Source organism: Chlorocebus sabaeus, chromosome 11 (genome assembly GCF_047675955.1).
Source record: "Chlorocebus sabaeus isolate Y175 chromosome 11, mChlSab1.0.hap1, whole genome shotgun sequence".
Lineage (NCBI taxonomy): Eukaryota > Metazoa > Chordata > Mammalia > Primates > Cercopithecidae > Chlorocebus > Chlorocebus sabaeus.
The window spans coordinates 92,417,226-92,441,012 of record NC_132914.1 but is presented as its reverse complement, the minus strand read 5'-3'; the positions used below and the strand labels follow the sequence as shown (position 1 = coordinate 92,441,012).

At 40.6% G+C, this 23,787-nt stretch overlaps 2 protein-coding genes across 9 annotated transcripts in view; both read left to right on the top strand.

Annotated features, from left to right (window-relative positions):
• The window catches only part of FGD6 (FYVE, RhoGEF and PH domain containing 6), a 137,448-nt gene extending 120,735 nt beyond the window's left edge, over positions 1 to 16,713 (top strand). Inside the window, exons 16-21 of one of the 3 annotated variants that reach the window (XM_008004289.3) lie at positions 265 to 411; positions 1,303 to 1,405; positions 3,745 to 3,872; positions 7,244 to 7,372; positions 8,491 to 8,639; positions 11,574 to 16,713. In XM_008004289.3, the coding sequence (XP_008002480.3) occupies positions 265 to 411; positions 1,303 to 1,405; positions 3,745 to 3,872; positions 7,244 to 7,372; positions 8,491 to 8,639; positions 11,574 to 11,610 (693 nt within the window). In that variant the 3' untranslated portion in view covers positions 11,611 to 16,713. Of the gene's footprint in view, positions 1 to 264; positions 470 to 1,302; positions 1,406 to 3,744; positions 3,873 to 7,243; positions 7,373 to 8,490; positions 8,640 to 11,573 lie in introns of those variants that run through there. The other 2 variants (XM_037996690.2, XM_073021004.1) reach the window with 2 other exon arrangements.
• Positions 16,714 to 19,638: 2,925 nt separating this feature from the next.
• The window catches only part of NR2C1 (nuclear receptor subfamily 2 group C member 1), a 52,086-nt gene continuing 47,937 nt past the window's right edge, over positions 19,639 to 23,787 (top strand). Inside the window, exon 1 of one of the 6 annotated variants that reach the window (XM_037996692.2) lies at positions 19,639 to 19,893. The gene's annotated coding sequence lies outside the window, so the exon portion shown is untranslated. The other 5 variants (XM_008004271.3, XM_073021005.1, XM_008004273.3 and 2 more) reach the window with 5 other exon arrangements.

The window sequence follows — 23,787 nt, the reverse complement described above, 5'->3', positions numbered from 1 at the left end:
CTGGGATCACAGGCACCGGCCCCCATACCCAGCTAATTTTTGTATTTTTAGTAGAGGCAGGGTTTCACCATGTTTGCCAGGCTGGTCAGGAACTCCATACGTCATGTGATGCGCCGGACTCGGCCTCCCAAAATGCTGGGATTACAGGTGTGAGCCACCGCGCCTGGCCCTCATCCCCGTCTTAGTGGTAGTGTGAGATGACACTGCCGAATAAAAGGCAGGCAGTGTGCATGGAGATGATCAGAAGCTGTTCTTCTTCCGCAGGCAGACTCAGAAAATAAAGAGGAAGTTAGTCCTCTTGGGTCGAAGGCTCCCATCTGGATTCCAGATACCAGAGCCACAATGTGTATGATCTGCACAAGTGAATTTACTCTCACCTGGAGACGACACCACTGCCGGGCCTGTGGAAAGGTTGGCGAGGATAACACCCATCTCCATTGTGGTCTTCACTGTCTCCAGGCTGTACATAGTGAGGAAGCATATTTCCCCTCGTAAACCATTATAGTTCAAGAATAACAATAACAATTATTATGTTAATGGTAGAAAACATGAATGGTGTTTTCTCTAAATATTTAGGGGCAAGGGGAATCTTCTTAGTGAACTTCCACCCTCCTACTTTAGAGTTACATTAGAACATCAGTAATAAATAACTGATTCAAAAACGAAATCTAACAAATCCACAATTAAATCGGCCCTCACATTTACAGCTATTATTTAAACTGCATCTCTCTAGTACTAAGTATCTATAGTATTCAGTAGGGGGAATGTTCAGTGTTGAAGTTATCCCTAGTGATGTTTCTAAGCCTTCATGATCTCATTAGTAAAATGGGTGTAGAAACAGTGACATCAGAGAGTTACTCTAAAGATTAAATGAGGTTCTATTTAAAGAGCATTTAGTATGGAGCCCAAAAACTTGGTAGAGGAGCAGAGACGTGGTCGTTGCTGCAGCAGTGATGATTATGATGGTGACAATGATGGTGATCAGTATACCTCACAGGCTTTTTTGCATGCCAGGTACTGTTCTAAGCATTTTGCATGTATTAATTCCTTGACTTTATTATTTTATGTAGTCAGCTCTCTGTAAGTAATCATCTGTTGCCCCTTCATCTTTCAAGGGTGGTACCATGCATTAGTTCACTATATGCTTGAACTCCTTAGAGTTGTTATTGAGACAAAGTGAGACTCAGTGACTCTGCAACTGTTTTGAAAAGTGGATGGCACTGTAAATTGTAACATACTTTATGGTTTGGAAACACAAGTTATTCTAATGAAATTAATGGAGTAATTCCAATGTGTTTTCAGATTGTATGCCAAGCTTGTTCATCCAATAAGTATGGTTTAGATTACCTGAAAAATCAACCAGCAAGAGTATGTGAACATTGTTTCCAAGAACTGCAGAAATTAGGTAATATATAAGTAAAGATTTAACCAAAAAGTCCTTTATTCCTCAGATGTTTTCAAACAACCTTCTGACAGAAACACCTTCGGTACATTAGCAATATGATTGTTGATATTTATCTCCAAATTTATAGTAAGCTTTCTTAATCATATTTTGTTGTAATTCTGGGAGAGGTTGGGCTGAAATTTGGTTTTAGTCTGTATAAAAGGTTTTGCTAAGAAAACTGTAGAAATGTAATTACAGGGTAAAACACTTGAAACAGTAAAAGGGAACTTTAACTTTCAAGTAATTTTGAAGTCTCTATAGTTTCACATGATAGCGTGCTCATTACAAATCATTTTACCTATATGTAAAGTAATTCTCTGTGGACGTGTATTAGGTGGCACTTCGTTAGCTTAATTCTAGTCAGTTGAACTGATTCAGTGAGATCTTAATGTACATCTGAATGTGCAGCTTTTTGACCAAACACGAAATGATACTGCCTATTTCCCTGCTCCTTATTTGTAGGTGTCCTCCAGTAAAATGAATGCAGCTTAGCAGGACTGCTCAGGTCTATGTTTTGGGAAAAGATTTTTAGTTAAATTCCTGAAACCTGTAGGATCTAAATTTTATTTATTTATTTACTTATTTATTTTGAGATGGGGTCTTCCACTGTTGCCCAGGCTGGAGTATAGTGATGCAATCTGCAACCTCCACCTCTCAGGTTCAAGCGATTCTCCTACCTCAGCCTCCTGAGTAGCTGGGATTACAGGCACACATGACCATGCCTGGCTAATTTTTGTATTTTAGTAGAGATGGGGGTCTTACCATGTTGACCAAGCTGGTCTCGAACTTGTGATGTCAAATGATCCACCTGCCTCAGCCTCCCCAAGTGCTGGGATTACAGGCATAAGCCACCACGCTTGGCCAGGATCTAAATTTTTAAAAGTCTGTTCTTCATTTCCCTGAAGGATAGCTTTTTATTAGCAAGGAGGAATTTCTAAGTGGATGACATGATATTTCAGAGTGCACATATTTCTAGATTAATAATTTATTGTCTGTATACATTTTCCAAGAAGACCCATCCATCTCTTCCTTTATGTTCCTCCCGTTAGTCTGGGTATATGGTATAAACTGCAGACATTCAAAATTCGTCTTTGAATTCTCCTTCCTCATCACCACATTTGGTTAGTAACTCTTGTCAATTTTATCGTCAAAAATCTTTGTCTTGATTTCTCCATCCCAGCCCTAATAAGGCCTTTGTTATCTCTTATCTAGACAACTACAATAATTTCCTAACAAGTTTTCCTGCTGTTAGTCTTTTCTCCTTAGTACTGCCAGATATAATCAGTTTTTCCAAATTTAATCTGCTCATGTCACTCCCCAGTCTAAAACATATAAACAACAGTCCAGTTTCCTTCAAACCAGCCCCCTTTTTTAATCTGGTCTCATTATTCTCCAAATAGATGATTTAATTTCATACCTCTCTGCCTTTGCTCACACTGACCTCTTGGTGTGCAGTGTTCCTCCTGTTTGTTTTAACCTGGCAAATTCCTACTTATTCCTTCATGGCCAACTTTTATTTTATTTTATTTGTTTGTTTGTTTGTTTGTTTTGAGATGGAGTCTCGCTCTGTCGCCCAGGCTGGAGTGCAGTGGCGCGATCTCAGCTCACTGCAAGCTCCGCCTCCTGGGTTCCCTCCATTCTCCTGCCTCAGCCTCCTGATTAGCTGGGACTACAGGTGCTCACCACCACGCCCAGCTAAATTTTTTGTATTTTTAGTAGAGACGGGGTTTCACTGTGTTAGCCAGATGGTCTCGATCTCCTGACCTCTTGATCTGCCCACCTTGGCCTCCCAAAGTGGTGGGATTACAGGCGTGAGCCACCATGCCCGGCTAGCCAACTTTTATCTTATTATCTTCTCAGGTTTCCCTGAACCTCTACAATCAGAATTCATTACTTCTTCATCCATATCCAATAGCCCCTTTTTAACTACTTTGTTCATTGGAGTTGGTCTAGTATCTAAACACTTAACAATACCAGGGTTCTTTGGGGTTTATGTCAGTAGGGAAGGTTTTTTGGATTTTTTTTTTAAGTTGGTAGTATAGTCACGTTTCATAATTCTAAAGGCACGCAAGAGTAATCCTTTCACATGGTTTAAAGTTCAAAAAGTATAAAACCATAGAGAGTAGAAAGTCTGCCTTCCACTCAGCTCCCAGCCATCCATTGTCCTTTTCCAGGAGCTATCAATGTTGTTTCTTAGTGTCCTTCCATGGATATTTTATGCAACAGTATTATGGATTTGAATGAAATTGAATTGCAAAATGCTGAGCATTGCCTACCTAAGTGTGCCTGGTTTGTTCTAGATCACCAGCACTCCCCTAGGATTGGATCTCCTGGAAATCACAAATCTCCTTCAAGTGCCTTATCATCAGTCTTACATAGCATTCCATCAGGGAGGAAACAGAAAAAAATCCCAGCTGCTCTCAAAGAAGTAAGTGTTTCCATTAAACTTGCAATGTGATAGAGGCTGAATTATTCATATGCATATAATACACTGTTTTTCTTTCATAAAGGAAGATGTCATTTCCCACAACTATTAAGTCTTGAATTTTAATACTGATGATGGATGTGGCTGATGCCTCACAGTCTTGCTTGGTCTCCCGTCTGACCTAAGTCATTTAGAAAATGGCTGTTGAAAGGTTTAGAGAACATTTAATAGCAGTGATAGAAGGTAAAGATAAGTTGGACACACAGGAATTTTTAAAAATGACTTTGAGCAGGACCCTTGCCAGAGGGAAGAAATCCAACAGAATATTTTGGGCATTTTGTTAGCCTTTACTGATCTGCACGGTTTATTTGTAGGCGTTGGTTGGTTATGCACAGCTGATATCACTGATAGTAGGTTGTCTTTCCTTTAAACTTCCTTTAAAAGAAAATTTTAAATAGTGATAATAGTCTGTATGCTTAGACCTGCTAATGGTGTAATCCACAGACATCGTTGATACCCTATCCCGGTTCCTCAAATTTAAGTGTCAAAGAACAAACAGCATTGCCATTTTGGCTACTCCATTATGATCAGTTTATTAAGGAGGTCCACCTGGCTGGTTTTGTGGCCAGCAGAGTAGTTTTTAATTTGGTTCTCTTGCTTTTTTACTGAGGAGGTGTTCTAGCATACGTAGTGGCAGGAAAGAACTCTAAAAATTTGATCAAGATCGTGTTTCTTCTGTAAAGTTACGAGTATATTCCCAGTTGAAACACAATGTTTAGAGGTTCATGGAAATTATAGCACGTATCCATACTTTGTTTCTTGTTATGTCTGAATAATATTTCATTGTTTGTGTATACTACAGTTTATCCATCCAGCTCTTGTGGAATATTGGGTTGTTTCCACCCTTTGGCTATTATGAATTATGCTGATAGAAATGTTCATGTGCAAATTTCTGTGTGGACATATGTTTTCATTTATCTTGGGTATATACCCAGAAGTAGAATTGCTTGCTCATATGGTTATTCTATGTTTAACTTTTTGAGGAACAGGGAAGTTGTGTTCTTATTCTAGTAATGTTTAAAATATTTTTAGAAACTCCTCTTTTTAGAATTACATTTAGAGCCTCAGTACTCTCAGTAATGGCAGACTACATCTTTTGAGTTGGATTTTTTTTTTTTTCGTAATTTCAATTGTTTTTGGGGTACCTATGGGTTTTGGTTACACGGATGAGTTGTATAATGGTGAAGTCTAAGATTTTAATGCACCCTTCACCTGAGCCTTATACAGTGTACCCAATATGTAGTTTTATAGTCCCTGATCCCCAACCCTGATTTACTTTGTAAATAATCAAATCATTGGAAGAAATGTTTTATGTATCAGTTAGGTGATTAAGTTGGTGAACACCAGTTTTATTTTTAAAAATATAGGTCTAGTATGGCTGTTCAGTATTATGGTTGATCTTCTTGTGTGGCTAATAAACTGATCCTAAATTGGTATAAAGGAGAAATGTAATATATTTTGAGCAACTTAATAACAACTTAGATAAGAACATGGTAGGATTCTAATGTAACTATATTTTAAGCAAAATCTCATTTGAATGTTAAACATTTTAGTTGGGTTTTTTCCTCTTTCTTTTCACTGAGATAGGAAACAATTCTAGTTTTTTAAATTACTTGGTAGTCTTTACAAAGATGTATTTATAGAAACCTGCTGTTGCTTAACAAATATTTCTAACTTAATGTTAGATCTTAAATTTTCCACTAAACAATATATAATTATTTTCATGAAATTTATAAGAAATTAATATAATTCATCAATTAATATGTGATTAAAGATATACTTTTAAAATTCACAGGGCCTGCCTGTATTAGTTTTCCATTTCTGCATAATAAATTACTACAAACCTAGCAGCTTAAAACAACATACATTTATTATCTCAGGAGTCCAGGCATGGCTTAGCTGGGCCTCTGCAGGGCTATAATCAAAAGTTTTGGCAAGTACTGAATTCTCATCTGGAGGCTCATCTGGCGAAGGGTCTGTTTCTAAACTCATTCAGGTTGTTGACAGAATTCACAGAATTCATTTCCTTGCACTTGCAAGACTGGGGGCCCTGGCTTCTTACTAGCTTTTGGCTGGAGGTCATCAGCTCCTTGCCATGTGGGCCTCTCAACATTGCTACTTAGTTGTTCAAAGCCAGCAAGGAAGAAAATTTCTAGAGTGTTTCCTAACAAGACAGGGCCATATATAATGTAGCATGATCATGGGAGTGACATCCTATCACCCTCACCAAATTCTTAGTTAGAAGCAAGTCATAGGTCCTGTCCACACTCAAAAGGAGAAGAATGTACAATAATGTGACTCTCTACGGCAAGCGTGATGGAAAGCCACCTTAAGCGTGTGCCTGCCATACCATTACTAAGGTAGATCCTAATCTTTTTTTTTATATCTCTACTCCTCCTACATTTTTAAAAACACAACTTTGAATGACCATTATTAGAATCAATAGGCCAGGCACAATGGCTCACATCTGTAATCCCAGCACTTTAGGAGGCCAAGGCAGGCAAATGAACACCAACCTGGCCAACATGGTGAAACCCTCTCTCTACTAAAAACACAAAAATTAGCTGGACATGATGGAACATGCCTGTAATCCCAGCTACTCCGGAGGCTGGGGCATGAGAAGCACTTGGACCCAGGAAGTGGAGGTTGCAGTGAGCCGAGATTGTGCCACTGCACTCCAGCCTGGGTGACAGAGTAAGACTCTGTCAATAAATAAATAAATAAACAAAAAAATAAATAAATAAATAAATAAATGCTTGCTGTCTTTTTGCATAGAGATGAAAACATTTTCAACTTTTTATGAAGTAAAAATTAGCCTGTTTTCTTTCTGACTATAATTTGGGAAGCAAAGATTGATTCTTAAAATGAGCTTCCTTAATATAATTTTCTGTTTATTATTCTGTTCGTATGGTTTTTTAGAAGTCCAAAATGTTTTTTAGGAACAGAATTAAAAGTTCAAATAATTTTCCCTGATGCCTCAAAAGAACAGCAATAAGTCTTCTGGAACTATTTTTCTTCACCTGCCAACGCAGAAAACACAGATGAACCCACAAAGAAACATACGCAAACGCGTGCAGGCACAGTTAAACCAAGTAAAATTCTGTAACTGCCTCTAACATGGTTTTTTTTTTTTTTCTTTTTTATGCTCATGTTAATAGCAGAGTTCAATTTGTATAGTAGCACTTTGAAAATATATTTCATTCTGAAACATTCTATCATTACAGTTATTGTTTTCAGCACCTATTGGTTACAAATAATTTGCTGTTATAATTTGTCTGAAAACCATTAAACTTTGCATGGGATTTCTTATCTAGGTATCAGCAAACACAGAGGATTCTTCTATGAGTGGCTACTTGTACAGATCAAAGGGCAATAAAAAACCCTGGAAACACTTTTGGTTTGTCATAAAAAATAAAGTACTATATACATATGCTGCAAGTGAGGTAAGATCTGAAATCTAAAGATGAGTAATTTGGGGTTTTCTAATGCCAAGTGGAAGTAATTACAGTATTTTAAAATCCGTTTGTTTTACATATGATTTTTTGCTTTGCTTTTGGATGGGGGAATTGTTGTTGCTGTTAATTTTTAATGTGAACAGTGTTCTTGCTTTGTACCTGGAGAGCTCTTTCTCAAATGTGTTAGGAATTTTCTATATTATTAAAATGCATTTTTTTGTGTGTCATGTAACTACTAATTACTTTACTAAAGGCAGAGCTGCAGCCAGGTGCATTGGCTCACACCTGTAATTCCAGCACTTTGGGAAGCCGGGGGGGGGGGGCGTGGATCACCTGAGGTCAGGAGTTCGAGACTAGCCTGGCCAACATGGCGAAACCCTGTCTCTACTAAAAATACAAAATATTCGTGGAGTGCCTGTAATCCCAGCTACTTGGGAGGGTGATGCAGGAGAACTGCTTGAACCCAAGAGGCAGAGATTGCAGTGAGCCAAGATCGCGCCATTGCACTCCAGCCTGGGCAACAGAGACTCTGTCTCAAAAAAAAAAAAAAAAAAGGCAGAGCTGTGTTTCTTTCTGCCAAGCTCTCTTGGGTGATACTCCCTTTACTGTCATCCTCAGATTGCATTGATCTGACAGCAGCGTAGATAAGATAGACTTTTCTGGATGATAAACAATTTCTAGCAGTTTACTCTAATTCTGTCCTTTTCTCCTATCTGATCACCCTGTGTTCCACCATCCTATGAAAACACTGCTCTAGGGTCCACACTTTTCCTTAGTGGGATCCAGGTAAATAGCTTACTTTCTGCATCCATAAAATGAATGTAATATAATCACGTGCCTTCCTTGGTTTAGTGAGGATATTGTGAAATTCAGTAGATGTGAACATGCCAAAAATTCTGTGCCACAGTGCCTGGCATGTAGGGTACTTAGGGAGGGAGTGGCTCAGTGCATATTGTTGAGTAAATGAAAAATGAATAAGTTGTTAGAATTATTATCTTATATGTGAATAACTGAAATTAAATTAGAGCTATGTAGATCAAGAGTTTTCAAATCTGAATTTTGTCTCAGTCTAAAAACTTTTCTCCATTTGTGTGTTTTTAAATTAGGACGTGGCCGCTTTGGAGAGTCAGCCTTTATTAGGATTCACTGTTATTCAAGTTAAAGATGAGAATTCAGAGTCTAAAGTATTTCAGTTACGGCACAAAAACATGTTATTTTATTTATTCAAAGCAGAGGATGCTCATTCAGCCCAGAAGTAAGTAATCTGGCCATATTTTTCTTTTATTCATGAGATTTCAGTTTTTTAATGGTTGCTTATAAAATGACCTACTTTAAGGCATGGAGACAACTCAAAATTTAAATCAGAGATTCTAATTAGAAAGATTTAACATATTATTCAAACTCTTCAGAATTGTTTTAAAGACAAGGCAAGGGTATCTGGAATATTTTCAGGAGGCAGAGGGGAAAAGAAAATAGGTAGTCCTATATAAAGTATTTTGTCTACACATGACTTCAGAGGAAGCAGCGTGATGCTGCTCTGCTGAAAGGAAGGAAAGCCAAGGCATTTGACCTCTCCTTCTATGAGGGTAAGAATCTTCCCTTGAAACATTCCAGGACTTTGGCAATCCAGCGATTCAATTGTGCCATGGAACAGCAGGAGTTTAAACAGCTGCTCGCTAACTTCTTTGGGGAAAAGGTCAAACACATTAAGAGACTCCCATGCTGTTCCTAGTGACTGAGTAAAAGGAAATAGCTATCAGTTTAGATGGCAAAGGCTGAAACAGTCTCTTCAGAATTCCAGCAAGAATCTTTACTTAGATGTTATTAGTTTGCTTAACATAGACATGCATATCTATCTCTGTGAAATAGGTCTCTTTCGAACAAAATAGTTCAGTTTATCTCTCTTTCATTTGACTCTTTACTTTGGCTTCACAAAATAATACATTTTTGTTTTCAGGAAGAGGTGTTTTCCACAAGCTTAAAAGTGCATGAAAATAAAAAAGAATGCTTTGAGTAAGCAAGGCTTTTAGTTTCTTAAGGCAGTTAAGATTAATGTACCAGAATTGCACACATCCTGAGTACCAGCCAGGCACAATGTTACACACACTCTGTAAGACTCATTTCAGTCTATTTTAAGATATCCAACAGTACATAGCTATTCTTCCAAACATTTTCTTTTGGCTACTGGAGAATATTTTAAAATTATGTCACTTAACTATCTTTTCTATAAAAATTATTTAGACAAAATAGTAATTGCCATAAGATTCTGTCAGATATTAGCTTTCTTATAATTTTCATCTGTATTCATCAAACTGAAAAAAATTACCACTTTTCAATATATGTCATCTTTTGCTTATGTCATTGAGTTGACAAGATAGAAATGCCACCAAGACAAAATTACATGTAGTTGGGTAAAGGAAATCAGATTACTTGTAATTTAGATCGACCCAGGCTAAATTATAAGTTTCTCTTGATTAATATCATATGGATTGCTTTCTGAAATACATGACAGACTATTAAAATGTATTAATTTTAGTGGAAAATTTGGGGAGTTTTTTAAAGTCTTGCTATGGCAGTATAACATATGCTGTTGTTCAATATTAAATTTTTGAAAATTCCTTAAAATTTGAACTGAATCTCTTATAGGTTGCTTTTACTAATTAAACTGAGTGATTTCAAGTGTTCATAGTTCTCTGGACTCTTCTGTACTTTTTTTTTTTTTTAAAAAATAGAGACAGAGTCTCGCAGTGTTGCCCAACCTGGTCTCAAACTCTTGGGCTCAAGCAGTCCACCCATCTCAGCCTCTCAAAGTGCTGGGATTACAGGTGTTAGCCACCATGCCCAGCCTACATAAAATAATAACGTACGAAATGAGATTTCCATAAGAAAGAAAAAAAAGTTCAGAAGCAATTACATTAGTAGTGAGGAAAAAGACTACTCCCAAGTATCTTCTGAATAATTGCAGCTATGTATATTATCAGGTTAGACTTTGAGACTAAAGAATTTTGGAAAGACATCTGTGAAACTTTGAGAAGCTGTTTTTTTTTGTTTTTTTTTTTAATTTTTTTATCTTTATTTTTATTTTATTTTTGAGACAGAGTCTTGCTCTGTTCCCCAGGCTGAAGTTCAGTGGCGCAATCTCAGCTCACTGCCACTTCTGCCTCCTGGGTTCAAGCAATTCTCCTGCCTCAGCCTCCCAAGTAGCTGGGATAATAAGTGTGCACCACCACGCCCAGCTAATTTTTGTATTTTAGTAGAGACAGGGTTTCACCATATTGGCCAGGCTGGTCTTGAACTCCTGACCTCAGGTGATCTGCCCACCTCAGCCTCCTAAAGTACTGGGATTACAGGCATGAGTCACGGTGCCTGGCCTAGAAGCTCTTATTTAACATGCAAACTTTTGATCAACACTAGATGCCAGATTCCTTTTAACTGTAAATATTGAAACAGATCTGGACTGGGGGATATACAAGGAAACTCTGGTTGCTAGAGTTAAGGTAGGAGGAGACAGGGAGCTAGTGTTCCTAAAAGCACTGAGTCCGAATTCCAGATAAAAAAGAAGCTGTAATAAAGCCTTCACTGACATATCAACTTCCAAAATAAATTAATTGGTAGCATCAAGACTTCATAGAACTTTTACACATGAAATGGTCCCTTCCTCATGCCTATCAGAAATGAGAAGCACACTTTCCAGGCTAAATTTTGGACCAAATTGCCAAATAAATAGTAGTTCTACGTATGCAGAAGGTCACTTTGCTACAAGAAAAGATGTTACTGGCGAGGCACGGTGGCTTATACCTGTAATCCCAGCACTCTGGGAGGCCGAGGTGGGCGAGTCACCTGAGGTCGGGAGTTCGAGACCAGCCTGACCAACATGGAAAAACCCCATCTCTACTAAAAATACAAAATTAGCTGGGCGTGGTGGCACATGCCTCTAATTCCAGCTACTCGGGAGGCTGAGGCAGAAGAATCGCTTGAACCCAGGAAGCGGAGGTTGCAGTGAGCCTAGATATAGATAGTGCTATTGCACTCCAGCCTGAGCAAAGAGAGCCAGACTGTCTCAAAAAATAAAAAGATCTTACCTACGTTGTTATGATAATGAGGTCCACAGGCCCAGCTGTCATCTATATGGTGTTCACATGTCAGATGATTAGGTTTTATAAATCTAACAGATTTCTCTTCTCAATAGGTGGATAGAAGCATTTCAGGAAGGCACAATATTGTAGCAGTATTGGTTTCATCTCTTCTGTGATTCCAAAGAGGTGGAATTTCATCAGAATGGAGTAAATGCAATTCGAAAATTGTATAAAAATGAACACTGCCAAGATAAAGCCAACCAGACCCTTCATCAAAGAAATTGTTTTGTTAGGTATAAGCAATTTTTAAAAGGTGTTTGTTTTTTCATTTATGTTATTTATTAAAATTTTGATGTTTACTTAATGGTGAGAATTATTTCTGAGACACACTGAATTCTAAAGTACCATTTCTTTAGAAACCAGAAAAACTATCTTAATACTGTATACTATATTAACTATTTGTGACATAGTCCACACGGTTTTCTTACCTTACGTTGTAACATTCTTACTGGTGAAAAGTCTTTGTAAGGAAAAAACACATAGCAAGGAGCAAATTTCCACAAAGTGCTTGGTTTGGGAATTGTGATTATTATAAAACTGCTGATGAAAAAATGCATGTCTTTGAATCAATACACTTGGGTGAATTTTTGTATCTTTTAGTGGAAAAACATGGCCAGCTTCTACCTCAGTAACTGAACTGAAATTTCAGTAAATTATCAAAAGTATTTCTATTGTTAGGTGCCTCTTTGGCAAGAGTTAATATTACATCATCAAAGAATTAAAGCAAAGGGATAGAATCGGAATTGTTTAAAACTGTGAGTAGGAGTGAAAATATTTTTATTTGCAGAATACCACAAATAACCAACTCTTGGGGCTTTTAAGTCTAATCTTTTAAAAAATCTACCACTTCAAAACAAACATAAATGTATCATTTTTTAAAACAGCAAAATATAGCAAGCATTATGTTACACAATATTCCCTATTATAAGAGTTCTGAGCCCAAGTCAATGATGATATTTGTCTCTAAAAGTAATGTTACATTTCCAAAAATATTTTGCATTACAAATGGAACTGGAATTACTGTATCAGAAAAAGCACAATTATAAGCCAGTAATAACTGAAATTGTATAGTATTCATTTTCAAAAAGGTCTTTTTCTGCCACTTTGATATCCTCCCTCCTAATTAAAAAAAAAAAAAAAAAAAAATTCCTTTCTCCCTTTAAGCAGCTATCAGCACACCTCCTTAGGAAAGATTTAGATTCATAATTCTGGTGCACTTACTGTTTAACATATGCACTACCTTGTACATAAAATTGTTGATTAGCAGAACAAAATGAAATAACACAGTGATAAAAGCCATCCCTGATGTTGACAATATACAATTTATTAACAAAGTTTAAACTATAAATTATCTTAACGGTCATGAGCGGTGGCTCACACCTGTAACCTCAGCATTTTGGGAGGCCAAGGCTGCTGGATCACCTGAGGTCAGGAGATCGAGATCAGCCTGGCCAATATGGTGAAACCCCATCTCTACTAAAAATACAAAAATTAGCTGGTCGTGGTGGTGCATGGCTGTAGTCCCAGCTATTCAGCAGGCTGAGGCAGGAGAGTCGCTTGAACCCAGGATGCGGAGGTTTCAGTGAGCCGAGATGGTGCCACTGCACTCCAGCCTGGATGACAGAGCGAGACTCCATCTCAAAAAAAAAAAAAAAAAATTAAACAGCAAGGTTATCCATAGAATATTTATTTAAAGCGTGTAAGAATTTTCCTTTCTACTTCTAAATAAAGGATATCCTAATTCAGTGTGATCCTTAACAGCAACCATGAGGATTACTGAGTGCCTTTCTGGGGCCTTTTGAATGCTATTTGGTGCAGCACCAGAGTCCCTACTAGATCTAGAGTTGGCTGCTATAGTTTTTTGTGGCTATTTCTTGCCATGGAGTCATTTTAAATGTGTTGCAACCTCATACACAATCCTAACGTGCCATCCCCTTTCTATCATAGCAGGTACACTACACTAAAATTTCTTTGTAGCTCAATTTTATATAATCAAGATCACATAAATAAGGCTTCCATGTTAAAATCGTTGCAGTTTTTAGTGTATTCTTTTTGGAGGCCAAAGTTATACCCTATAAAGTGTTTCTTTCTGCTGCATTCATTGTGGCATTTCGCAAGACAAGTTATGTGGGTTTTCTTTCCCTCCTCTTGAGCTCTCAGCCTTCTGACTACAAGGTTTGGCGTAAGCCTTAGAATCTAAAAAATACCAGCCAGGCTATTCTACCTTCCAAGACCTGGGTGAATCATGAACCAGTTCTAAATCTAAAGAGAGTGAGAGAGGGAAGAAACCTGGCACAAACTTACAGTCTCTTTAATTACATGTAAAATGCATGTGATTGTATTTGCTTTTGGCTTAGCCCCATGGAGGGTTTAGAAAAATGTTTAGTCTCTGTGGAAGCTATCCAATTTTCCTTCTCCCAAAAAGATGTTTTAAATGTGGAATAGTATCACATTCCCCTGCCCCTTTATGAGTCCTTCATAACTTACTAAAGGCGATCAATTGTTATTTATGTAACTTGGCTCATTCAGTGTCAACTAAGAACCTAATTATATGCAATTTATTGTAAAAAAAAAAAAACTATAAAAATATATTTTGATAGCTAATATTTTAGAGGAAAAATGATGTTGGGTGCACTCTATAAATGGGGAGAAAAGTATAAGTAGTATGTAGATTCCAAGGATACTGTATTTATTATACAGATAAGTGTGCCTGTGCTTCCATCAAACCCTTTTTCAGGTATCTCCTTTTAATTCATGAGGAGGAGAGAGTAGGGCATTTATAAAGCTAAGCTAAAATGATGCTAAGCATAATGTAGATGAGACGCCAGGCTGAACCAGGGGAAAGGTGGCATTGTTAGTGAGTGTCCCCAACTAGTACTCCACCTTTATCTGTGGCAGCTATAAATGTTTAGGACCCATCAGAGTCCTAAGAAAATGAGAGTAACTATCTCTGGCATCATCCACATTTCCGAACCTCTTTCCAATATCTTTTCCCTTTTTCTGTAATGTAGGCAGCATCCCCCTATTGTATTTTGGTTGCCCAAGATGCTTGATTCTTTTGAGTGTTTAGTTGCATTTCTTAAAATGAGATCAGACCAACCCTTGATTCACATGAAAGATGTAATGACACAACAAAGAGAAGGTGACAGTTTTAAAGTATAATTGTCAGCCGACTGTGTATTTTATATTTGGTTCATAGAATATATCTAGACATGGGGAAAGTCTTCTATTTGGTAATTTAGTTAAAATGTAAATGTTATATATCACAGCAGATGTTGGTATGTTTTGGAGTGTGCTTCCATTGTGCTCAGGTTTTGAAAAGTTTGAGGTCCATTTTAGTCAAATGTAGTCAATGGGATTTCCAGAGATATATATTGTGTTTTTCTTATTGTACTGCATACTCCTTGAAGGCAGATAGTGTACTTAATATCACTGTCTTTCATAATACTGCCCTAGGTCTTTTTCATTTTTAAGAGACCGGGTCTCGCTATGTTGCCCATGCTGAACTCAAATGCCTGGGCTCAAGCAATCCTCCCACCTCAGCCTCTGGAGTAGCTGGGACTACAGGGGCATGCACCACCAGGCCTGGCTTTCTGGGTCTTTAAAGAGAAAATATTTGTTCAATTGAATAAAGGACAGGATTCTTGTCATCTACAACTCCAACACAGCCTGAAAATATCCACATTGTAACCTGGACTTTAGACGATCTCTCTCCACTATCCTGCAGAGCTCCATTTGTAACTACTTATTGGCTATCTGTATGAGTCCTCAAGCATCTCAGACTTTACATGAATAAAACTCAACTTTCTTCCCATTCAAATCTGTTTATTTTCTTCTGTAAGAGAAAGATACCATTTGAGACTCCAGAATCTGCCTCCAACTCTCAACAAGACTCTGCAGTTACTCTTGTATCTTTTCCATCCTCATTGCCCTGCCGTTATTACATAAGCCCTGGTTCAAGTCCTTGTTACTTGTTCCCATTATTGCAATAACTTCTAATTCCAATGCCATTGTGTGATCCCATTTTAAACACTGTCAGAACAATCTTCCAACAATGTAGCTCTAATCTAGTTTCATCCCCACTTTTACATGCTTCGGTGGCTTTCCCAGTGACTTGGCATGGAACACTTCCTCAGTTGCCATACACTCCAGCTTTGTACTCTGACCCAAACTTTCTCTGTTCACACAGTTTCCTTTTGTTTTCTTCATTCACCCATCTGCATCTCTGACTGCTTATCCAAGACTTCTCTGTGATAGCTGACCCTTAGTCTTTCTCTCCCCTATTCCTCCAGATTAGATCCTGTCTCCTTCCTGCAACCCCCACACAGCCTTTAGTTTATAATCTTTTGTATGGTGCTTAGCACCTTCTATCCCTAAGGACAACTTATTCATTTGAGATTTCCCCCACAGCATCTGGCAGGGTGCCTTGCATGCAGTGGACACTCAGTATTTGCTGAATTAAATTCCTTCCTATGGATCCCTTCTGATTTTTTTTTGAAGTGCCTCTAATACACATATCATTCTGGGGCTTATGCCACTTTTAATGTCATTTTCTAAAGGAAAATCTTATCTATGACATTTTCCCTCATAAGAGATAATTGTTTTGAGTAGGGTTTTTTTTTTAAAAGATATAGTAGGAAATTTTTTTTTTTTTTTTTTTTTTTTGAGACGGAGTCTTGCTCTGTCGCCCAGGCTGGAGTGCAGTGGCCAGATCTCGGCTCACTGCAAGCTCCGCCTCCCGGGTTCACGCCATTCTCCTGCCTCAGCCTCCCGAGTAGCTGGGACTACAGGCGCCCGCCACCTCGCCCGGCTAGTTTTTTGTAATTTTTAGTAGACACGGGGTTTCACTGTGTTAGCCAGGATGGTCTCGATCTCCTGACCTCGTGATCCGCCCGTCTCCGCCTCCCAAAGTGCTGGGATTACAGGCTTGAGCCACCGCGCCCGGCCCAGGAATTTTTTTTTAAGCCTAAATATCAAATTCCTTTTCCTTTGGGGTGGGGGAAGGAATGAATGGGGAACAACTTGCTCTTTCATATGAGTTGGTCATAGCATGTAAGAACCAATCTTGAAATAGTTTTTTTCTAAATGACTTATAATGTATTTCTAGAAATACTTTGTACTTAAAATGATAACAGTTTGTATCTTTTTGTCCATACAAAGATACTTTATAAATAAAAAAATTAGCATTGTAAATAATGTTAATATGTATTATATTTATACAAAATAAATTTAATATATTTTGTTGGTATGATTTTTTTCCCCCTCGACAGAGTCTTGCTATGTCGCCCAGGCTGGAGTGTAATGGCGTGATCTCAGCTCACTGCAACCTTCACTTCCTGGGTTCAAGCAATTCTCCTGCCTCCGCCTCATGAGGAGCTGGGATTACAGATGTGCACCACCATGCCTGGCTAATTTTTTGTCTCCCTCAGTCTCCCCAAGTGCTGGGATTACAGGCATGAGCTACTGAGCCTGGCCAGCATCATACATTTAAAGATGAACTTCGGCCAGAGTCACACATGTAAAGATGAACTTCGGCTGGGCACAGTGGCTCATGCCTGTAATCCCAGCACTTTGGGACGCCGAGGCGGGCGAATCACTTGAGGTGAGGAGTTCGAGACCAGCCTGGCCAACATGGTGAAACCCCGTCTCTGCTAAAAATACAAAAAGCCAGACATTGTGGTGTGCGCCTGTAATCCCAGCTACTCGGGAGGCTGAGGCATGAGAACCTCTTGAACCCAAGTGGCGGAGGTTGCAGTGAGCTGAGATCATGCCACTGCACTCCAGCCTGGGCAACAGAGTGAGCCTCTATCTCAAAAAGAAATAAAGATGAACTTCATTTACCTCTTTTCCTGAAGCATAATTAATGGAAACACTTCTTCACCTACAAATGATGTTCCCAAAATGGCTTCTACTTCCAAGTTTTAACAAGTCAACTTACAGTGACTTAAGTGAATTAATTGGGTGATAAGGGGTAACCACAAGCATCACTACAGGCATACATATTCTCCACGAAGAATAGTGAAGAGGTCTCAGATTGCCTGTATTCATTGGGCCTATAGTGCAATCGTGCACTGCGTAACAATATTTCAGTCAAAGGCCACATATATGATAATGGTGGCATAAGATTATAGTCCTCTATTTTTACTGCACTTCTTTTTCTTAAAGGACTTACTGTACTTTTTCTATGTTTATATATATATTTAGATACACAAATACCTACCATTATGTTACAACTGCCTACAGTATTCAGTAACATGGTGTGCAGGTTTGTCCTAGGTTTGTGACTTAAGAGCAACAGACTACATACAGCCTAGGTGTGTCTAGGCTAGACCGTCTAGGTTTGTGTAAGTACACTCTGATGAGCATAAAATGATGAAATTGCCTAAGGACTCATTTCTCAGAACATGTCCCTGACATGACTATACTTTCATAATTTTCACCTTTGGGACCAGCTTATGGTATTGATAAGGGGTTTCCCTTAACACCAAACCAAATACACAACAAATAATGCTCAAAGGTAGAGGTTGAAAAAAAAATAAAAATCTCACTCTCGCCCAGGCTGGAATGCAATGGTGCCAACACTGGACCAGACTCCTGGGCTCAAGCAATCCTCCCACCTCAGCCTCCTCAGTAACTAGGAATACAGGCCTGTACCCCCATGCCTTTTTTTTTCCTTAAGAGATGGAGTTTCTCTATGTTGCCCAGGCTGGTCTCAAACTCCTGGCATCAAGCAAGTCTCCTACCTCAGCCTCCCAAAGCTCTGGGGGCAGAAGCCACTGTGCTCAGCAGAGGTGGATTTCTAATGAGGGATAAAGCATATTTTTACTTGTTAGGGATTGTTTCATGCCTTGATCTCTGTCTGTCTGCCGAGTTCCAAAGAGAAATAACAGAGATGTTCTCATTCCCAGCAAACGTTTGTTTTTCCTTCCTTGGATTTCTGCCCTGAGTTTGTGGCTGCTTTCCTACAGTGCCGATCTAAGCTAGGTAAAATAGAAATTTCATGGTAAAACAAAGGAGATTAAAAAAAAAAAAATAGAAATTTCAAGAATGCTTCAAAATCTAAAGCACAGAGTACTTTGCACACAGGGCATTTATTCCTGCCACACCTTGCTGCTACAGGTGGCCACTATTAGAATGCGATGTTCCACCAATGTCTCTTCACTTCACAATTTGAAAACTTTTTTTGTAGAGGCAGGGTTTTGTTATCTTGCCCAAGTTAGTCTCCAACTGCTGGCCCAAAGTGATCTTGCCTTGGCCTCCCACCAGCCACCTGCCTGGTTTTCGTTTCATACATCATTATTGATAGCAGACATCGTCCTATGCGCTTGGTAATACATCACGGAGCAAAACAGACAATAAAACGGCCATTGAGGATTTCATACACACACACACACACACACAATATATATAGAGGACATGGAAAAATATATATGTAGAGAGAGAGAGAGACTCATTCTGTCACCCAGGCTGGAGTGCAGTGGTGTGATCTTGGCTCACTGCCGTCTCGACTCAGGTGATCCTCCCATCTCAGCCTCCAAGTAATTGTGACGACAGGCACGTGCCACCAGGACCGGCTAATTTTTTTGTAGAGGCGGGGTTTCGCCATGTTGGCCAGGCTGGTCCCTAACAACTGGGCTCAAGTGATCCGTCCGCCTCGGCCTCCCAACTTGCTGGGATTACAAGCGTGAGCTACCGTGCCCAGTCTCTAGTGATTACATTCTTGCCCTGTTTAGCCATTATGTCTCTCTACTCACAACAGTTTATAATGAAACTTTGCCTTACCATTTGCATGAATCGGCCTCAGCTTGTCATTATATATAAAGTTTAAATATGATTGGACTCTATCCAGGGCCCAGTTTTCCAGAAATTAGAAACAGATATGCCTAAGACCCAGAGGGTTATTACTCAAATCTGAAACGTTGACTCAAAACTTCCCCTAATGCCCACCTTTGGCAAACAGTGCTTAAACCTTTGCACGTGGCTGCAAAAAGTACCTGGCTGGGGACGCGTAGCTCTGGCGGGGCACTCTGCCTCCAAGCCAAAAGGGGGCAGTGGACTCACAGAGCCGCTGCTCGGCCCTCTGATCCCTCCACCCCACCCTGGGAACGTCACGACCTCCTCTCGCCGCTTCTCCCCGTCGCTAATGCGCAGGCGCTGGCGGGATAGCGCGCCGCCGAGCCAAGAAAGGGGTCACGAACTCTGACCCTCCCAAATACCCAAACACAGAAAGCTCCCTCCGCCGTGAATCTCGATCCCCCCTCCCGTGGGCTTCCTTCAACCTCTCTTTCCGGAGCGCCCCCCAATCCAGCAGTGGCAACCGCGGGACTGTCGCGTCGGGGCCCGACGCCGGAGTCAGGGGGCGCAAAGGCGCCGGTAAGAAGCGCTGGGTGGGGACACCAGCGATCGCGTCGGGGGCGGGGGACGGGGGGTGCCCTTCACCCCAACGGCCAACGGACGCGCTCCCAGGGCATCCCCCGGCCTGCGCCCTGCGGCCAGCGGGGCCGTTCAGTTTGGGCGCGCCGCTTTGGGCTGCTGGAGTTGGGCTGGGAGCGCGGAGCGGCGGCGCCGAATGCTCTGGGTCCCCGGAGAGGCGGGGCGGCGGGACGCGGGGCCGGACGCCGAGCGGCTCGGAGCACACAGCTGCCTCTCCCGGTGTGTTCGCAGCGCCTCTGACCTTTAACCTGCAGGGAAAGCTTCCGCGGTGCCGTAGCTTCCCCCGCCCCGGGGAGCCGCGCGCAGCGCCAGGGCCTCGAAGGCGCACGGCTAACGCCGGAACGAGTGAGTCCCGGGAGAGGCCGACCCTCGGCTAGTGGCCGCAGGTCCCGGCCTGCATCCCCTTCCTAACTCTCGTGCTTTCACGGGACGGACAGAATGACGCCCTCCACTTTCACTTTTCTCTCACGACAAATCGGGCCAGGGTCGTCGCTGCCTGTGGACCTGGATCTTTTCAGAAGATACGGAACCGCCCCGGGGTCCTCACTGCAGGGGGCATGTCCAAGCTTCCGATAGATAGCTCTTTTGTTAAGAAATTCTTCTTTCAGCTCGTGCAGATACCATTTTTGTGCAGTACGAATGTTGCCAAGTTGTCCCATAATCTTCAGTAAGTAGGTCAGTCTTTAAAAAAGTAACCGGAAAGCAAAAGCAAAAGACCTAAAATTAAGGCCTTTAGGGTTTAATACCTCTAGATGTTGTAAATAGACCTTCAATTTTGAGGTTTTTTGAACCATTTCTGCTGTGTGGTTGGTGATACTCGATGATTTTTTTTTTTTTTTTTTTTTTTTTTGGAGAGGGAGTCTGTCACCCAGGCTGGAGTGCCGTGGCGCGATCTCCGCTCACTACAACCTCCACCTCCCGGGTTCAAGCGATTCTCCTGTCTCAGCCTCCTGAGTAGCTGGGACTACAGGCGGGAGCCACCACACCCAGCTGAATTTTTTTTTTTTTTTTTTTTGTATTTTTGGTAGAGATGGGGTTTCACCATGTTGGCCAGTATGGTCTCGATATTCTGACCTCGTGAGCCACCCGCCTCGGCCTTCCAAAGTGCTGGGATTACAGGCGTGAGCCACCGCGCCCGGTCGATGATTGTTTTTAAACTGCTTTAAGTCCAGTTAGTAAATCTGAAAAAGCGATGTGTATTTCTATCATTAAAAGTGGGTCGTGGCTGGGCGCGGTATCTCACACCTGTAATCCCAGCACTTTGGGAGGCCGAGGCGGGCAGATCATCTGAGGTCCGGAGTCCGAGACCAGCCTGACCAACATGGAGAAACCCCGTTTGTAGTAAAAATACAAAATGAGCCGGGCGTGGTGACGCACGCCTGTGATCCCCTCATCTCCAGAGGCTGAGGCAGGAGAATCGCTTGAACCTGGGAGGCGGAGGTTGCTGTGAGCAGAGATCGCGCCATTGCACTCCAGCCTGGGCAGCAAGAGCGAAACTCCATCTCAAAAAAGAAAAAAAGTGGGTTGCATGAAATGTTGCTAATCTTAGTCTTTCAAGGGGCATGTTAGTGTCTTCTAGGAAGGGGTTTTTTTTGTTTTATAGAAATGGTGGAGGGCCTCATTTTGTTGCCCAGACTGATCTCTGGTCTCAAGCTGTCCTCCTGCCTCAGCCTGTTGAGTAGCTGGAATTACAGGCACTGCATCCTAAGGAAGGATTTTGAGGGAGCAAACATCCCCAAAGTATCTACCATCTGGGTGTCTGCCACACAGTGTATAATCTCTACTCTTGGGGAATAAAAACAAAACAGCATACAATAAATAATAGTATAAATATAATTCGTTGCCTTTTTTCAGTCACAAGACCATCTGCAGCCTCTTAAAGTCTTTTATGAACTGTCTCTAGAAAAATGTACCTTTAGATAAAATTTACATACAATATTAGGAGTTAACAGAAATCTATTTCTGAATCCTAGTTAACAACCTTAGTCTACACAATAAATGCTAGACCCTTCAAGAAAGACTGGGTGAAAAACTATGAACCAAAGTTTTTTTTTTTTCCCAGATGGAAGTTTTGCACTTGTTTCCCAAGCTGGAGTGCAATGGTACGATCTCGGCTCACTGCAACCTCCACCTCCCAGGTTCAAGCGATTCTCTTGCCTCAGCCTCCCGTGTAGCTGGGATCACAGGCACCATCCACCACACCCGGCTAAATTCTTGTATTTTTCGTAGAGATGGGGTTTCACCATGTTGGCCAGGCTGGTCTTGAACTCTTGACCTCAGGTGATCCACGTACCTTGCCCTCCTAAAGTGCTGGGATTACAGGCATGAGCCCTGGCTTGAACCAAATCTTAAGGGTCAGGTGGGATTTAAATGAGGGAGAAAGTAGGAATATGTTGGGGAATAAAGCACATGATAGTTTGACCTGAAGAGGCCCCCTCTTGGGAGTGACAGGAAATGAGAATGGGGGAAGTCGGATTATAAAAGAACTCTCCCTTGTGTTCACAGTGCCAGACACCTTGTGAAAGCATAATAAATATTGAATGAATACCAAGGGAAGGAATTAAAACTTTGTTCCTTTGCCATTAAAGCAGCACTGATGCTCTGAAGTTGAAGAATAAGGATATGATTTAGTTCTGTAAGTCGTTCTGTGAATGCCAGGCCCATAGTAAGCATTCAACAAGTATTTGTTGAATGAAAGAAAATTGAATAAATTTTTGAGCCAGTGAATATGAACATTTTTAAGGCTCTTGGTATACATTGGCAAATGACTTTTCTAGGAGGGTTAAAACAGTCTAACCTTTTACTAACAGTATATAAAGAATGTGTGTGTTGGCTGGGTACAGTGCCTCATACCTGTAATCCCAACACTTCGGGAGATTGAGGTGGGCGGATCACTTGAGGTCAAGAGTTCGAGACCAGCCTGGCCAACATGTTAAAACTCTTTCTCTACAAAAAATACAAAAAGTAGCTGGGCATGGTAATGCATGCCTGTAATCCCAGTTACTCGGGAGGCTGAGGCAGGAGAATTGCTTGAACCTGGGAGGCAGAGGTTGCAGTGAGCTGAGATTGCACCACTGCACTCCAGCCTGGGTGACAGAGCAAGGTTCTGTCTCAAAAAAAAAAAAAAAAAAAAAAAAAAACTTGGAAATTTTACTTTTGTATTGGCTGCTCAAGGCCGGTTTATCAGGCTGGATCCTATTTGAAGCTGGGAAGAATGGGAAGAAAACAGACACTGCTATCAGAGCAGCCTTAACTTATACCGTTGCTTATCTTCTTTCTCATCTCCTCAGGGTAGAGACCGTCTTTATTATCCTATCCTAGTGTCAGACATAGATCCTGGAACTCAACTGAAAGGTGTGGTTAAGGAAAGGGAAAGTTGCTCTTTTTTATAGGATTGAGAATCCCCGTGCAGTGGCATCCATGAAGGAAGGATGGATGGGTGGGTGGATGGATGGATGGTTGGATGCATAGATGCATACATAGATGCATGGATGCATGGATGGATGGATTAATAAATGTTTAAAAGCATTCTTTCAGTCATCCAGTCACAAAATTTTGGGGAAAAAAAGGAATGTGTGTGTTGCCTTATCTTCGGAGTTAAATTTAGTCTTGGAAAATATATAGTCATATGTGATGGGGATGTATTCTGAGAAATGCATCCCTAAGTGATTTTATCATGAATGAACATCATAGAGCATACTTACACAAAACTAAGTGATATAACTTACCATACACCTGGACTATACAGTATAGCCTGTTGCTCTTAGTTTACAAACCCACAGAGCATGTTAATTTAGTGAATACTGCAGGCAGTTTTAACACAGTAGTATTTGT